The 18,033-nt window shown below is 40.0% G+C and overlaps 1 protein-coding gene across 1 annotated transcript; it reads right to left on the bottom strand.

The window, feature by feature from the left end:
- Nucleotides 1-1,834: 1,834 nt before the first annotated feature.
- LOC104423163 (pleiotropic drug resistance protein 1) lies at nt 1,835-10,175 on the bottom strand. The gene is made up of 24 exons (XM_010035632.3): nt 9,690-10,175; nt 8,378-8,498; nt 8,110-8,198; nt 7,849-7,933; nt 7,573-7,732; nt 7,394-7,470; nt 7,150-7,203; nt 6,972-7,062; nt 6,569-6,870; nt 6,183-6,464; nt 5,797-6,113; nt 5,529-5,689; nt 5,334-5,437; nt 5,076-5,238; nt 4,882-4,998; nt 4,596-4,729; nt 4,145-4,477; nt 3,704-3,994; nt 3,540-3,623; nt 3,319-3,452; nt 2,979-3,206; nt 2,724-2,895; nt 2,376-2,630; nt 1,835-2,270 (listed from the first exon to the last, which is right to left on the bottom strand). Exons 1-24 carry the CDS (start codon nt 10,031-10,033, stop codon nt 2,010-2,012), a joined length of 4,359 nt encoding a protein of 1,452 aa, XP_010033934.2. The 5' UTR covers nt 10,034-10,175; the 3' UTR covers nt 1,835-2,009.
- Between the last annotated feature and the right edge of the window lie 7,858 nt (nt 10,176-18,033).

Raw genomic sequence — 18,033 nt, 5'->3', positions numbered from 1 at the left:
AGTTTTTATTTCGAATTTCTTAAAGAAAAACACAAGAAAAATTATTGTGCATTTTAGATTAGAATTGCATGTTTCATTTTAAATTTAGATCATTTTTTTAGATAAATTGCATCTTAGATCTAGATAATGTCTTAGTTTAAATTAGGATTTAATATGACTTAATCCCTAGTTTAAATTAGATAGAATCTTAATCTAGCTAGATCATTTTTGCATTTTGAATTTCATAAAATTTGTCTTAGGGTAAATTAGTTACAATTTCTAGGATATATTGCATTTTTTAGAATAAAAAAAATCATGTGCACGTTATATAGAATTAAGTCCATGAAATGCACGTCATTTTAGTGATTATTGTTAGGTTCATTTATAATTAGAAATTGCCCGTCATTAGATTAGGTCATTTAATAAATGTCGCGTGACATATAAGCTCGCATATTAAATTGTATGTCGCATGTTATTTTAGTTAAAATAATCTTGTACATCATTGCATTTCATCACATGTCACTAGAATTAAATCGTCCTGGTTAATTTAGATTGGATTTAATCATTACATTTCTTCATGTCATATAGTTTAGGTCATGTTGCCATGTCATATTAGATTATTAGCGTGCATCGCATGACTTTCATTAAATAAAGTGAAAACAAAAATTGAAATTGCGTGTTAATTAGAAATCATATTTAAGATTGTTGATGTGAATTCTGATTTAACAATGCATATGCTTTCATTGCTTCGAAGTATGTTTTGCATTATTTAATTGCTTTCTTGAGTGTTAAATTAGCAGTATGCGCACATGTATGATCACCTCACATGTTAGAAAGTTAAATTAAAATCAATTCAATTGCCAAATATTTTTTTTTAAAATGAAATAAAAGTACTGAAATGGCACTTAGATAGTCTGGTGTAACCAAAACCAAACTCATAAATCTCTGGTTCGTAGGAGTAAAGTAAATTTCCCGTTTCTAATCGACTCACCAAAAATAGATTAGTGGCGACTTCTGATTGAAAATCATTTGCATGTTAAAAATTCAAACTTAAGTCGCGAATTGATATGGGCTTGGGAGAGCCCGAGCTAAGCTTAAAGACTTAGTAATCCATTAATCTAGTTTTACCTAGTTTTGAATCCGAAAAAATTAGATCGCGACACCTTTCAATTAATACAAAAGTGTGATTTAGTATTTAATTATTCTATCAGTTGCATAGTCTATTTCATTACCCATTCAAATAATCACTCCATAATTATGCATTTGTCTTTAGATTAAGTGTTTTTCTTTTAAATTTTTTCTCTTCTATTTAATTTTTTTTTTGATGACTCGGAAACCCCCGTACAGCCGGCAACCGGCGAGGTAAACCCGGGAAGACGCTAGCAGAAGACCAACCACTCTGACATCACACTTAAGATCCCGTGCGGCCAGTGAGATTCGAACTCCTCTCCTCCTCATAAAGGATCATGGGAGCCTTATCCAATTGGGCGATACCACCGCCTGCGGTGGTATCTTCTATTTAATGTTCAAAGTCACTTTAATTATAAAAGAGATTACGTTTAGGTTCAAGGAGAAAAACAAGAGCTGTTTGAACTAGCGATGACATGAGTATGTCTATTAACATGCAACTTTTACCTTCATCTTGCTACAGCTCCAATATAAGCTAAAAAATTTTGGCCAAATTGTGTTGTGGCCAAAGAAATGACGTTTATACCGTCAGAAATGACAAATTATATTATCCTGATCTTGTCTGGTTTTTGTTTCCTCTAAAATACTTCATCCGCATGACATGAACAACTGTAATCTTACTCGATGTCTAAATATTGCACAGATTGATTCGGTTGAGAAATGGATATTAGGACTGACTGACTCATAATCAGTTGCCCTTCATTAAAATCAGTAGTTCAAACTGGAAATGATCTCTGCAAGGCTCCTGTTCATAACATGAGTGCAGAACCCACGCCTCTTCGATTGGCGATGGTAATGCTATTAGCCATGTGCCGTAAGTCAAAACGAATGCTAAAAAACTTTTATCGCCTCTGGAAATTGAGCACCTTGATGGAAACAGTGAAAATGCAAGCAAAGAGAATGGGGAACATGACGATCATGCCGGCGGCCACCCCTAGGAAGTTGTGTCTGAAACCCAAGTAATCTTTGATGTATTGTTTCACTGAACCGCCATAGTCCTCAAGCATGTCCTCCACATCACCATACTGCGAGGCCACCAACCCGTATAAAGTCCAAGCAACTGGGCATGCCCAATAGAACCATCTCCACCAAACAGGCATCCTCTGTTAAAGATATAGCAAGTAAAGGTAATCTCTCATTATTAGGCATCAATACCATGTTGGAAAAAGATACAAGAAAATCAGAAATGGTTGCTGGATAGAACTTACGGTTCGTGGCATTAGGAACCCCGAGAAGACGTTCCATAGACAGAAGAATGCAAAGGAAATGATGCTGGAGATATGATGGTTAGGGGTCAAGCCTACTGCCATCATGCCAAAGAAGGTGAATGACATCATAGTGAAGAGCTCGAAGAACAAAAACCAGAAAAACTTTTCAGCTGTCCATTCGAATCCAATCATCGGATAAACTATGAGGGTGTATGTTATGACTTGTGCAACGATGTAGGGGACTTCAATCAGAACCTACAATATTGGGATTCGGACAACGTAAGGAACAGTTAATTAGAATACTGATTTTTAAGAGAAGATGGGGATCATTGCGAAGCAAAATTTTACTTGCGCTAGAGCATATGCCACGGCTGAATACATCCCGGCAGCTCGCTCTCTATAAAAAACTGTTCTTTCCACCGATACAACTGGTTGCACAGGAGATGCATTTTGGACCCCAAGAAAAATAGAGCTGGCATACATTGAGCCCATTGCATTAATTACGTCTAGTGTTCGGTTCCTGCAAGATCCAAATGTTGATGAACACACATCCAGTTTGATGGTACACGGGCTAAAACTTTTACGTGTCTAGGCAGGACTTACGTTTTAGATCCGGTATCCCAGTACATACTCCCGAAAGTTAAGGCCACGAGGATTGTGAAGAGGTGCCGAACGGCTGTATAGTTTGTGTTGCGCCAGTAAGACCAATGTTGTTTCCATAAGCAAGCGATGAGTTGGGTGAAAGTTGACTGTGAATACTTAGTGGGGAAGTAGAGATCCTTGGAATTAGGAGGTGGTACGCTCAATTCTTTGATCAAAGCCTTGTTTCTCCTGGAAAATTGCAGGATGTGTCAATCTAACTCTCTGCAATCTATGTGAGTGTTGCCTCTTATGGTCATTAACAAGGCTAAAATCTGGTCCTTTCAGAATGCACTGAACCCACCTGTACAAGTCCGAATTTTTGTAGAAATCAGCAAAATCAATCCCCAGGGCAAGTTCTTGTGCTGGTGTTGTGACTTCAAGCATCCAAGTTGCTGGATTATAACCGTCTTCAATTTTTCTAACTCCTCGGATTCCCTTTCACATGAAGGTATCTCTTCTTGGTGATTTAGTGAACTTTGAGAAAAAGGGAAATTGAAACCTTACCAGCCAAGCAACTCGTACCTCAAAGTACTCGATTAGATGACAAGAATGACGACCCAACGGACCAACATATATCTCTTGCCCACCTCGTTTCAATAGGAGAAGCTACGGCAGAGGTACATGGCTCATTTATCAATAGCATTATGGACAAATTCTTGTACTTAGGTTGTGGTGACATTACTCACCTCATCAAAAGCTTCAAATATGTCAATGCTGGGCTGGTGGATGGTGCACACAATAGTTCTCCCTGTATCCACTATATTCCTTACTGTTCTCATGACAATAGCAGCAGCTCTTGCATCGAGCCCAGATGTGGGCTCGTCCATGAAAATAATGGAGGGGTTTGCTACTAGTTCAACCGCTATGGTTAGCCTTTTTCGTTGCTCTGTAGAAAGACCATTGACACCAGGCAAACCGACCAAGGCTTGTTGCAGTGGATTTAGTTCCACAAGCTCCATGACTTCCCCAATGAACATCTGTAAAGGTTTTTTGAAATACAAATGATATGATGGATAAGAATGACTCTTGATTACGACTTCACAACTAGCTAGACAAAAAGAGCCATAAGTTTGGACTTTAAAAGAAGTGAAAACTTGAAGAGTTCATAACGAGGGATAGAGGCCGACCTTTCTGGTTTCAGTGTCGATGTCAGCAGGTAAGCGCAACCATGCAGAGTAAATCAATGACTCATAGACCGTGACATGAGGTGAATGGATGTCGTTTTGTTCACAGTAGCCAGAAATCCGAGCAAATGTCTCTTGCTTCTTTGGATACCCGGAAATCATTATGTTTCCTTCGATGTATCCTCCAGTTTTTCTGCCAGCCAACACATCCATCAAAGTAGTTTTACCAGCACCTGTGACACCCATCAAAGCTGTGAGAACACCAGGCCTAAAAGTACCACTTACACTCCTTAAGAGCACTAATTTATCCTCGAGAACACTTTGACTCTTCATTTCCTGCCAACATAGACAAAACAAGGTAATTAAATGGCAATACTCGGGTATGACTATATATGCTTCTATCAGGAAGAGGTACCATCTTGAGATTTCTCATGGTTCAACTTGAATCTCTTACCTGTGGCATATCAACTGAGTACTTGATTTCATCGAAAGTGATGGAGTGTTGCTCAAATGGCAGGACCATTCCTCTTTTCCTATTAGTCATGCCGGCCATCTGGGGACTTGTAGACGAGGATCTGGGTGAACTCACTGCAAATCCGAAAAGAAAACGTTGGTTAAGACATAACGCAAGTCCTTGACAAAAACAGTTGCTCTTTTCAGCCTCTACTGTTAGTCTTTTGTTCATCACCCACCTGCTAAAAATAGACAATAAAATCTGAAAGAAACAATGAGACTATTACCAGGTGCTTGTTGGTGACTAGAACCCCGAGACGCCAACTGAACCAATCCTCCTTCTCTATGATCATTTTCATTGCTTTGATGATCTTCTGATTTTAGTGCCTGAGATCGGCCATAGGCTGCAAAATTGCTTAGAGAAGTTAGGCTAGCTCCAATGGACTGAAGCCTAAAGAAGAAGAAACTGGAATCCACTTACCGTTAAGGAAAGTGAGAGCCATCGAAAACGTGATGTTGAAGAGCAAAATGTATCCCAACTCTGCCCCAACTCCGATCCAATACCAGGAGGCATGGGTAAAAACTCCACGTGACTTCAAAGATTGAACTCCTAGTGTTTCATTGGAACTTGAATTGAAGGGAACCTATCACATGGCATACATAACAAAAATCAAGTGGTCTGAAACGATATTCATGGAGAAATACGAAATTCTGGCATCGAGCAATTGCAAGGTTTCACCTGGTTCCAGTTTGATGATAAAAACTCATTAGTATCTAGCGCATTCTGGCCGTACATTAGGGGTGATACCCAATAAGCCCAAATCCACCATTTCTTTATATCCTCTGCAATTGGTATGAGGATTCGAAATTAGCACTCCTCGTGACTAAAGAAGGCCAAAGAAAAAAAGGTTTTGAATTCTACTGTACACTATACCTCTTGAAAGAGTAACACCACTTGATGCAACGCAAATGAAAAGAAAATATGTCCCCAATGTGTTGGCAACAATTATGTTTCTACCCACTGCCCCAATTGTCCGAAATAAGGCTGATGCCATTTGCTGAACGAGCACAAGCAAAAGGTACTGCCTGAACAATCTGCAAACACGACACAGAGACCTCATAATCGAAACAATAAAAATTTTACGAATGCGATGTTGGATTTGCCATCGTTCAACAGTGGACTTATCCCCTTTCTTTCCCACCTATCAACATGTGGATCAAATCCGATGACATAGTGGGTCGTGAACACCCAAACTGCAACCTCCACAAAGGTGATAGGGATCTTTAAAATCCAATTTGGAAGAGCATATGCCCATGCCGGGTAAAAGAGGAGATCCCTCTGCTTGTAGAAAACCGGGAGCTTGGCAATTGTCATGCTAATCTCCACCATTCCGTTGAACATGATCATATCGAGAGTGATGAACAATGCGCCAATGTAAAGCCCTCCATCAATTGCGGTATCCCGAGGCATCTTAGTCCGAAAGAAGAGGGTCATCACAACACACGCGACAACCGTGAGCTGATAAATGAGTTGAGTCGTGTTATAGCTAGTTCAAGTTTGAAATGAGAATTGAAGTCCCGCATTTACCTGAAAGATCTTGAAAATGTAAACGAAGGAGTTTCTCCTCATAAGCAAGAGTTCTCTTGAGGCACAAGCTCGCAGCAAATCCTTTACTCCGACACCATATTTTTCGGTAGTCAAAGCAGCTGGGTGGTTCTCGCTTCGATTAAAAGGAGTGGAAAGTTCGTCCCTGAGTTTCCTTCCCAAGTGAAACAAATGGAATGCCTCTGCGAACTCCCAAACTGCGACAAAAGTGTAAGGCTCATCTTTACGTGCCCAAAATTGCTGCTGATCTTTCCGCGATGTTACCTATCAATATAAAAGGAAAATGTGTTATTGCAAGACACTTGCTTTGAGAATGCTTTTGATCTCCTAAAATCTGCAAGGTGGAAAATTGTTATGTTTCAACGTACTTCTTGCAAGAAGTCGGCAACACCCTTCCTCTCGGGGCATTTGAATCCCATGGATTCAAAGAAATCTAGGATCTGCTCACGAGGACCCTGGTACACGATCTGGCCATCAGATAGTAGAATAACGTCATCAAACATATTGTAAGTCTCTGGAGCTGGCTGGAGAAGGGAAATAACGGTCGTGCCTTCGAAAATGTGATTGAGTTGCTTCAGGGACTTCACTATTTGGTACGTGGTCGAGCTATCCAGCCCAGTAGATATCTCATCCATGAAGAATGCTGTTGCGGGCCCGACCAGCATCTCACCTGGCAAATGCAGGTCAGTGATCAATTTTGCTGATTAGACTAGAGAGGGAACGTCGTATATTAATTTCCCGGTATCTACAACGATGGAAATTGCTACTAACCTGTGGTCACACGCTTCCTTTGTCCTCCGGAAATACCCCTGATCATTTCATCTCCAACCATGGTATCTGCACAAGCTTCCAGCCCCAAAATCTGTGGAAAATGGACATGTTCATCAAACGTTTATTCCTCCAAATTTGTTTGTGTGACTTACTTTTTGTGATCCTTGTCAAAGGTTACCTTGAGAACATAATCTGTCACAACGCTGGCCTCCTGACCTGGCATTGCTGCAGCCTGGGGGATTTTACACCACAAAAGACCCCACAAGTAAACTCAACACTGTTTTCTGCCCGTGAGAAAGAAAGGAACTATGCCAGTGTTGTACTCAAAAACACTTTGTTCCTTGTCGAGTTTTCTTATGCATGATGTGTTCCATATCCTTGTTTGATTTGGAAAATGGGAGAAAAGCGACTATTAGCAGTACCTTCATGTAGACATCGATATCAAGATCTGGTTTTATATTTGCTGCTTTCTCTCTTCTCGATAGCTCTGCCAACATATCTACAGAGTGCCACAAAAGGATCCACCTTTTTCTCATTATACAGATATCTTGTATTCAAACCCGACTATGTAAATAATAGAAGAAGAAAGATTTCTAAGTACCATATCGAGTTCCGACCCCCTGACATCTTGCAGAGAAGGCCAGAGTTTCTCTTACTGTCATTTCTCCAATGTGAAGTTCATGTTGACTTATATAGGCCGCAGTTCTTTGGGGCACAAACTCATTGAAGCTATGTCCATTGTAAGTAACCTTTCCTGTCGTCTAAGTAACAGTATTTGTATTTTAGTGAACTTTGAGACAGATTTAGTTTCAGCGACTACACGTTGGAAATCGGATAAGAAAAAAGGTGTGAAATTAAATGAAATAATTGCATTTACCTTCAGTTTGGGGTCAAGCTTGCCGGCCAAAGCTAACAGAAGTGTGGTCTTCCCCGAACTAGGAGGACCTAAAAGCAATGTCATCCTGCAAAAACGGAACGCAAATCAGAAACCGGTTGCGAAAAAGAAGAAAGGAAACAAAAGAAAATCTTCGTCATTTGGTTCAAGCCAAAAAAAACAAAAAAGAAAACTGAACTTAGAAGTGAGATTCCATTTCATATGTGATTTAAAGTTGTTTTTAATTTGGTTTAATTTGCCCACCTGCCAGGTTTGATGATCCCACTAACATCTTTCAGGATAGTCAAGTGTTTCTTTCTGCTAGGGAGGATGTGCAGGGAAGTCAAGATGCCCTTCAACAACAAAAGGAAAAAGGTAAAAAAGAATAAGAATAAGAAAATATTAGACAGAAACATATTTACTACATTTGAGCATTTGTATATAATAAACGGTCATTGTCTTGTCTCTGCTAAATGAAAAATAAAAAAGTGCGCTTGTTATGATTGATGTGCTTGCTGGTGCTGGTGATTACCTCTACAAAATTGAGACCGAAGTTAATAAAATTGGGCAAAGCTCTGCTTCCTACAAAACCCTCTGTCTCCACATTCAAATGCTCATATCTCACTTCAATTTTAGGAAGATCAATTCCCACTCTACAACGAAAACCACATTCGTAAGAACCATAATTGGACAAAATGTCACTAAAACTGCTTTAACAGTCGAACACAATTTTTGCGAAAAATATATATAAAGAAAAGAAATATTTATTTTGCATTACTACCTCACAAATGCTTAATTACAGCAAATAGGCACTTGTGTGAATAGTTACCATGGTAAACGGAGGAAAAATATTACTTTTGCAATTTCATTATGATTGGTAAGGTAATGCATTGTAACTTCTATTCTATCAATTGGCAGCTTCTTTCAATGTCTTGGCAATCCAATTACGACAATTCTATCATCCTGTTTCCACAAAAAAAGGGGATATGTTTTTACAGAAAGAGTTGGTAAGTGTCAAAATACTATTTCTAAAAAAAGTGACAGGTCTCCCAATTTCTCAATAATTTGTTGCCAACATACTAACACTTTCATAAAACTACTAAATCATTTGACAGAAGATCAACTTTTCTAATCTTTTAGTACCTTTTATTTGTCTTTCTTACCAACATCTTCAATTTACCTTCTTCTTCTTTTTCGAATTTATCCATCTTTATTTGAGTGACTAACCTACCTTACTATCAAATTAGTTTTGGAATACCCACTCTTATTTGAACTATTTGTCTTTCGTTGATCAAGGATCAGTAATTTGCTAAGGAATTCTAGGTTTATGATGTGACGGATTTACCCTTATGATGCACTTATTTGAATACTTACTAACCATTTGCTGCTTCATTTTATAGAACAAACAAGTTATTATCATTGCTTTTATGAAAGACTAATCACAAAGGGATTAGAATATATATATATATATATATATATATATATATATATATATAAGTGGATCCAATTAAAAAAATTGTAAAATCTACCACATCATTTAGGATTTGTTAGTTTGAAGGAACACTATTTTCAGAAAATTATTTTCCAACTTTTTAATATTTGGATGATGGAAAATTAATCGATTTATGGAAAACATTTTTCATGGACTGAAAATAACAAGTTTAAATTGAGAAAAGATAGTTTTCTCTTTTGACAAGAACGAAATCACTTTTCTTAAATCACCAAATAAATGAAAGCTAAACATTTTATTAGAAAGTGATTTTTAAAGAAAATATTTTATTTTACAATGAAATTTTCGGTGAAACAAAGCCACACTTAGCATGGCATTTCTCAATATCTTTTACCTTGCGATGCGGTTCTTTAGCTTCAACAAGAAGCTCTCATTGTCCTCTTCGGCCACCCTCACCAACCTCTCGAGCAACTTCTTCTTCTCCTGGAAGCCGAGGTTCAGCACATCGACCTCATCCCCTCCGCCACGCGAGGTGGTCAGGATGCCCTTCCTCAGGCGGTCAAATGTGGGGAGCCGCTCAAGGGCGGCCCATTTGAGAGCTTCCTCGTCGTCCTCATCCTCGTCGCCTCGGCGTGATAGGGACCCCGAGAACGCCTCGTCCATCCCACGGTTCCTCCATGCCCCGGAGGCACTCGCACGCAGGCTCCTGTTCACTCTGTAGACATCTCCTCCCTCCATTGACGAGTCGAAGAACGGAGGCAATTATCAACGGACGCGTCCCTGATATTCCTTCTTTTATGTACGTGCGGAAAAGATGGGGCTATGAATCGAGCACTGTTGCGAGGGAATGCATTTATGTACGTGCGGAAAAGATGGGGCTATGAATCGAGCATTGTTGCGAGGGAATGTGAGAACACACATAGAACTCAGCAGGTCCAAAGGCTTAAAGAGGAAATAGGCGAGAGATCCGTCCTAGGGTGGGGAAGACAAAGATAAACAATGAAATAGGAGGCTTCACGTTGGTGCTTGCACCAACTACTAACGGGTAGACATATATAGTAATCTATTGCTTGGTGAGTGAGTATGGGTGAAAAGTCAATTTCAAAGCTAGCATGCCTTATGGCACTACACAGAACCGCATGTTAGCTCTGTACCCCGGTTTTGTGCATTGCCAGGGAGGTGCTAAAAGTGGCGTCTAGAGAGAGATAGATTATAGTTTTAGGCCCCCAAAAATTGGCGGCTTTAGATGTCTAGACTGGACACCCTATGAGATGTAACTGCATCCAGCATTCTAGGTTGAAGGTGATGGGAACGAGAAGGCGAAAAAAAAAAACAAAACAAGAAATTGGTGGGAATTAGCGGGAGAATGCTAAGATCGGTTTTAGTAAATTCAAGCTATACGTATTGTCGATGATTATGTGTTAGAAGCAAGTTCTCTAATGATGTCGTAATAGTCTTGAAGTGGACTGCCGTCAGTTGTCGGACCATCCTCTCCTTTTCTTTGTGATGTCATTATCCTTGTTCTTTTTCCCTATGACAAGGATCATGAGTTGGTTTATCTCACGAAAAATAGATTATTTGAAAATTTCTTTGACAAGTAATTACTTGTGTCGTTTAAAATAATTAATCAATGAAAAATATTTTATTACCAACAACAATTTATATCTAAATATTTTCTTGAACGATGATACTTTTTTCATTCGTTCATTTTTCTAAGCGATATGAGTGATTATTTTTATAAATATGTTTTTCAAATCATTCATTTTCTGTAAAAAAAAAAAAAAAAAATGCACACAAATTGTGTGCGATTCATGGAAAAATGAAGGAAAACAATTTTCCAAAAATGATAGCTCATATAACTTGCGAAAACAAAATTGAACAAAAATATTTTCATCCTCCATTAAAAATTTTAGATATAAATTTTTTGTTGTTAATGAAAATTTTATTAATTAATTGTTTTACGCGATACAAGCAATTGTTTTTAGAAAATGATTCCTAAATCATTTGTTCTCTCCAAAATAAACGGAACCCAAGAGTGCATAGCTCCTCAGGATAGGCGAACGATAATGGGGGAAGTCCGATGCCACCTGTTGACACCTAAATTTTGGCGATCTATTTAGTCATTTATCGCATAAAAAATTATGGGTTAATTTTATCCCTGAAAAAAAATTTAATCGCATAGCTAATTTTGCATTTTATTTATTGGACCTAGGTGGCGGATGGGTCGAATTGGTGTTTTTGAATTTTAAATTAATAGGCCGGGCTAGGCCCATGAAAGGATAAAATTAACCCAAGCCCGTCGTTATTTTTAATTGATTATATTGTGAAAAATTAAGATTTGATGCGATATTATGGTTTTTGAAAAATTAAAAAAAATCGCATTGTAATCTTATTTTTTATCAATTGATGATGAAATCGGGGAAGAATATTTTTGAGATAAGGATTTTTGTGATTAGGAGGTTATAGACAATCTTTTCGTCAGATGAAATATTCACAAAAGAATTGCATTTTGTCTTGGCCTATAAAAGAGAGCAAACCGTAGAGGGGGGTTCACGGCTTCTCTTGGGTCGAAAAAAAGAAAACAAAAAAAAGGTCAGCAGGAGAGTGAGAGAGAGAGAGGGGAAAAGGTAAAAGTAAAAAGGTGATTTGACTCCTACTGTTCATCATCTTCCCTACACATTCGCTGCCCCATCCTCTGTCCCACCGGCTTCTCTTCACCCGCGCCTGCGCTGCGCCGACGCCATCAAACCGCAAGCCGCTCGGACTCTTTCGCCGTCCGACCCGTCGCGCCTCCGCAGCTGTGAGCACCGCCGCGCCCGGCGTCCAGCGACCGCATCTCAGACTGCCCGCGGTGTCGCCCCCTCCCGGCCTCCGTCCGCGAGCACCCACGCCGGCCCCGTCGCCGGCGCTTTTAGCCGGGTTTCCGCTGCTGCCTCGCCAATCCGCGTGCTCCGCCTCATCTCCGATCCGCGCTGGTTCGTGACGCCGGAGCCACTCCTCACCTGCCGCCGCTGCAACTCGCGGAGACCCCGACGCGCCGGCCGTGCGTTGCACCGGCACCGCGACGCCAGCTTCCACCGCACCAGCACCTCTGCCCAGTCGCCGTTGTTGCTCTGATTGCTGACCCACGACGCCGGAACTGAACGCCGAGCCACTACGCACCCGTGGGACAACATCGCTGCGACCCGCTACCCCGCTGTTCGCCGGTCACCGACGCCGCGCCTCCCTGTTGCTGCTGCCGCCCAGTCCGCGCCAAAACTCCGACTCCGGCTGTCTCCTTCGCCCGTGCCGCTCCTGTCTCGCCTGACCCGTGACCAGCTGGGCCTGCCTTCCATCGCGACACCCGCACTCGGAGTCTTCCGCCAGCACCGCCGATCAGTCCGTTGCTGGTCTTCGCCGGAGCTCTGAACGCCGACGACCCAACCTTCGGTGATCCACCGAAGCTGCTCAACCGTGGGTGAAGAAAGCAGGAAAAGAAAAACAAAAAAAGAAAAGGAAAGGGAAATTAGGTAGTTTTATTTTCTTTTTCTATTTACTTTATTTTATTTATTTCTTTTAAGTTTAGGAGTGATCTTTATTTCATGAATTTTGTAGGCATTATCCACAGGTCTTCCCTAAAATTATTGTAATTATTAATTTGATCCGTAAGATGTCGGATCATTTTTTTAATTATATTAACTTTTGGGGTTTGTTGATAGTGTTTTAAGTCTTTGAATCAATGTAATTATTAATTTGATCCGTAAGAATTCGGATCAGATTTTTAGTTATTTTGAACTCCTTATCGTGATAATTAGGGTTAGGATAATCGTTAATTTGACCTGTGAGACAACAGGTTATTTTTTCGATTATTTTAATCCTTCATGTGATTGAATATCTTGATTGTTTAGATTTAATGATTAGTTGATAATTGCTTGTTTTTTTTTAAAACCACTAAAAAATCTAAAAAATATTTGAATTAGGATTCAGTTTGTTTTTGAAATATTTTTTGTTATCATGCATATCTAGGATAGGGATTTCAATTTGAAAAATATAAAAAAAAAATGCATTCATTTAGGATTTTAGTTACATGTTTAATTACGTGGCAATTTTAAATTTTGAATTTTAAATAAAAAAAAAGATAAAAAATATCATGCATATGTCATGTAGAATTAGGGCTTGCTCCGCATGTCATTGCATATTAGATCAATTACATGTTAGATTAAGATAATATCTTAGTTTAAATTAGGATTTAATGTGATTTAATCCTTAGTTTAAATTAGATAGAATTTTAATCTAGTTAGATCATTTTCGCATTTTTAAATAGAAATATCAAATGCACGTCATTTAGTTTTTATTAGGTTCATTAGAACTTTCTCGTCATTAGACTAAATCATTTAATAAATGTCTCATGACATATAACTCGCGTGCTAAATTATATGCGGCATGTCATCTTAGTTTAAATAATTTTGTATGTCATTGCATCGCATTGCATGTCATTAGAATTAGGTCATTTAGATTGCATTTCTTCATGTCATATAGTTTAGGTCATGCTGCCATGTCATATTAGATTATTAACATGCATTGCATAAGTCATGATTTTCATTAAATAAAGTGAAAACAAAAATTGAAATTGCATGTTAATTAGAAATCATATCTAGGGCTGCTGATGTGAATTCTGATTTAACAATGCAGATGCTTTCGTTGCTCCTAGGTATGTTTTGCAATATTTAATTGCTTTCTTGAGTGTTAAATTGGTGGTATGCGTACATGTATAATCACCTCACATATTAGGAAGTTAAATCAATTCAATTGCCAAACATTTTTTTAAAAATGAAATAAAAAGGTACCGAAAGGGCACTAGGATAGTCTAGTGTAACCAAGTCCCCGAACTCATAAATCTCTTGTTCGTAGGAGTAAAGTAAATCTCCCGTTACTTTACTTGGGTTTCTAATCGACCCACCAAAAATAGATTAGTAGCGACTCCTAATTAAAAATCATTTGCATGTTAAGAATTTAAACCTAAGTCGCAATTTGGTATGGGCTTGGGAGAGCCCGAGTTAAGCTTAAAGACTTAGTAATCCATTAGCCAAACCCTAGGTGGTTCACACCCCGAAAAATTAGGTCGCGACACCACCCATGCCATGTCTCTTTTTTGCCAAGGATATAGTGTTAGGTCTTGTTTTAGGGTGGCTGTGACTTTCACCTTTCACATTTCTCCATTACTACTGCAAATTATATTATTAGACTATCATTTATCATAAAGCACCTCGAATCTTTACGATCATAGTAGAAATGGTGCACACGACGCTCGCTTGCTAAGTTTTTGGTATAAAAAAATCATGTAATCAAATGTAATAACTGAGAATCTTTTGAGTACCAAAAAATACCATTATAAATTTATTTTGAATCTTATCTTTCGTTATAGCCATTTCAGTTCTAAACTTCTATAACTTATGGAATGTTTCGCCTTTTCCCAGCGACTTTCCATGAGCTTTGGCTTCTCAGGATTCGAAAGGACTACTCATGATTCTGATTTTTATAAGTACCTAATTGTGCTAAGTAGACAATAATGGATGAACAAAAGCAATTTGTAATTCACACAACAAAATTATTTTCCTTTTTCAATGAAAGTAGACCAAAGAGAAATGATCACTTAGGGCTTATTTGGTAACGTGCCAAACAGTTCTTAATTCTATCATTTTATTCCTCAAAATGAAAATAAATACATAATAATCTGTTTGATCGCCTTTTTTTTCCTAGAAACAAATTTGCTCCTAGGAATAAATTTGCAATTGAATCAAAAATTAAAAAAATTGCCAGTCGGCTCAAGCCCTGAGGTCGAAGTCGCCTGACCATGGTGAGGCTGACCTCATGATGGTTGGGCAAAGCTTGGCTTTGCCAAGGGCCAGTGAGGCTCCCTCAAGGCCAACGAGGATCGCCAACCATGGCTGAGGCTTGCGATTGACTAGAGGAAGAAGAAGAAGAAAATTGAGAGAGAGAGAGAGAGAGTCTGTATGTGCCCTCAGCAGGAGCTAAGTTCAAGCATCAATTGACCTTTATAAGCATTCTTTTTATCTCTCTGCAATTCTGCATTTAGGAAAGCTTTCAGAAACGAAAGTGTTCATACACAAACATAGCCGTGTTGTCTCAACTTGTAGCATGTTTAGTGGTTTCTGGTCAACACGAGAATTAGGAAGGTGAATAGGATTGCGAGCATGGCCGGAACCACTTGGGTCACTGTAGCATGTAGTTATTGAACGAAGAAAGAGAACGGCTAAATAGAGATGATACACGTCAGGCCACAAAATAGGTGCATTGGGGTAGAGATGTAGTGTGATTTTCATAGGGAAAAAGGAGAAAAGCCCTTTGCACTTATTTGGAAGTGGTTGTTTGCTGCCTTAGGGCGCGTTTGGTTGTGTTTTCGTTTAAAAATTGTTCCAGGGAACGTAAATAGAAAAAGTGTTTCTGTTCCGAGGAACAATTTTTGAACAAAAATACGCGTTTGGTAAACTTGTTCCGGGAATAAAAAATAAAAGAAACATGTTTGGTAAATTTGGATAATTTTTTTATTTCTTTTATTTTTTCTATTTTTTTCTTATTTTTCCTTTTTTTCTTTTTTCTTTTTCATTTTTTTCTTCTTTTGGCCGGTCGCCGGCCAAGGCCTTGGCCGGCGACCGGCCGGCGAGGGCCGAGCTCGCCCCCGGCGGGCGAGGCGCGCCTCGCCGGCCACCGCGTGCGAGGCCGAGGCTCGCCGGCCGTTGGGCGAGCTCGGCCTCGCCGGCCCGGGCGACCTCGAGGCCGGATCCGGGCGAGATCGAGCTCGCCCGGGCCGGCGCGAGGTCGGCCTCGCCTTGATCCGGCGAGGCCGAGCTCGCCGGCGGTGGGCGAGGCGCGGCCTCGCCGGATCCGGGCGAGATCGAGCTCACCCAGCCGACGCGAGGCCGACCCTCGCCCGGCTACGGCGAGCGTCGGCCTCGCCGGGGACGGCGAGCGTCGGCCTCGCCGGGACGGCGAGCCGGCCTCGCCGTGGCCGGGCGAGGCCGCCGGCCCTCGTCGGCCGGTCGCCGGCCATGGCCGAGGCCGGCGACCGGCCAAAAGAAAGAAGAACAAAAAATAAGAGAAAAAAGAAAAAGAAAAAAAAGTGTTTCTGATTTGTGTTCCAGAAACAAGAAACACAAAATTTGTGTTTCTTGTTTCTGTTTCTTTTTTGTTCCTAGGAACAAAAAGAAAAAAGGAAAGAAACGCACCCAAACGCGTTTGTTCCTTTTTGTTCCCAAGAAAAAAAAAAACAGAAAAAGTGTTTAAAAACAAAAAAATAAACACAACCAAACGCAGCCTTAGTTGCGAAAGGTCATATCAATTGGGCCCTCTCAGGCTTGACATTTCATTTAGACCTGACGGTGGATTAATGCGAGAAAATTATCCAAAAATCATAAATTTATTATATTTTGGCTAATTTAATCATATATTTTTCAACTTTCTTTTCCTTTTTTTTCTGTACCAACTCTAGTGAGGGTTGGTGGCCAACCCCCTTCGACCACAAGCTAGGTTAGGCTACCTATGCTAGGCGTGGGAGTGGGCGGCAACCCTCACCGCAAATAATGACTCCATTTAGCGCTTGACATGTGCGGGCGAGGGCCGCAACCCTTACCTACAAATAGTGACTCCATTCAGCGCTTGACATGTGTTCAAACTGGTCCCACCTATCAGAAATTTTTTAAAGTTCCTCTTTCTCTCCGTTATCTTGAGAAAATATTAGGCGAGTGAGACTACGGTCTCACCGAATACCTTTATCTTGTGGTGGTGGAATATCAAAAGACAAGAAGGGCATATCTCACAAAATGATAAGGGCCGCTTCCGAGCTTTTCCCATTCCTTCGGTGAGGCCTCTTCATGCTCGCGAGCACAGCTTCGTGGGGGTCTCTTTCTTTGGTTAACTCTTCGTCGGGTTCGAGAGAACGGGAGATGACAGCTAGGAACGAGAGAGGTGTTAAGGAACGGCAGGGTGTCTCCTTGCTAGAAGGAAGGAGGAAGATTGAGAAGCCCGAAAAAACCAGATTGGCCTGTAAGAATTGATGAAACGATTCGTAAATATGAAGCACCCAATGAATATGCATTTATATTCTCTAAAACAATTTAGAAAAGTAAGTCAACAAACTGAAATTACCAACAGCTATCCCAGTAAAAACAAAACCCTCATTCAGATTCTCCATATTTCTTTTATATAATGCTTCGAAACCAGGTTTTGTGATGTTTACTTGTTTTTCTCACTTAGGATCCCATCGCTGGGCGGGGTTTGCTTAAGCTTGTCTCTCTGCGTTCGCGTTCCCCCGGCTGCTCACTCTTCTGTGTATTTCCACCGCATCTTGGCGTGCCGTCAGTAACAGCTCGATGTTTTTGTGGTGTCTCTGTCTTTCTGCATTTATTTTCGTAATCCTGAGTTCAGTTTGGTCCTGTTTCTTAGCACGGCTTGATCTCTATATCAGATGTACAAACTGGAGAGGAGCCCATGAGAAGGTCCTTTGCTTTTAGAACAAAGAAGGTTGTTCAGTGGGTTGCTCCACATGTCTGAATAACCAGTCAGATTCCCAATTCTTGGGAAGGAACTATACTAACTAGACTAGACTGGACCGGTGAAACTAAGCTAGAGAATATAAATTTTTTATTTTCAATAGAAGAAACTATAAAGAAAATTTCAAAGACCAAGTATTGACCAACTATTTCATGTCTTTCAAAGATAGGAAACATTAAAAAGATAGA

Source organism: Eucalyptus grandis, chromosome 10 (assembly GCF_016545825.1).
Source record: "Eucalyptus grandis isolate ANBG69807.140 chromosome 10, ASM1654582v1, whole genome shotgun sequence".
Classification (NCBI taxonomy): Eukaryota; Viridiplantae; Streptophyta; class Magnoliopsida; order Myrtales; family Myrtaceae; genus Eucalyptus; species Eucalyptus grandis.
Note: the sequence above shows the minus strand (reverse complement) of the source record. Positions and strands in the feature narration are given on the sequence as shown.

Coding starts and splice junctions, on each gene's coding strand:
- LOC104423163 (XM_010035632.3), bottom strand. CDS start 10,033: ATGGAGGGAGGAGATGTCTACAGAGTGAACAGGAGCCTGCGTGCGAGT. Junction 6,114..6,182: donor ACATTTTCAAGATCTTTCAG/GTAAATGCGGGA, acceptor CTCATTTATCAG/CTCACGGTTGTCGCGTGTGT. Junction 3,624..3,703: donor TATTTGAAGCTTTTGATGAG/GTGAGTAATGTC, acceptor CCTCTGCCGTAG/CTTCTCCTATTGAAACGAGG.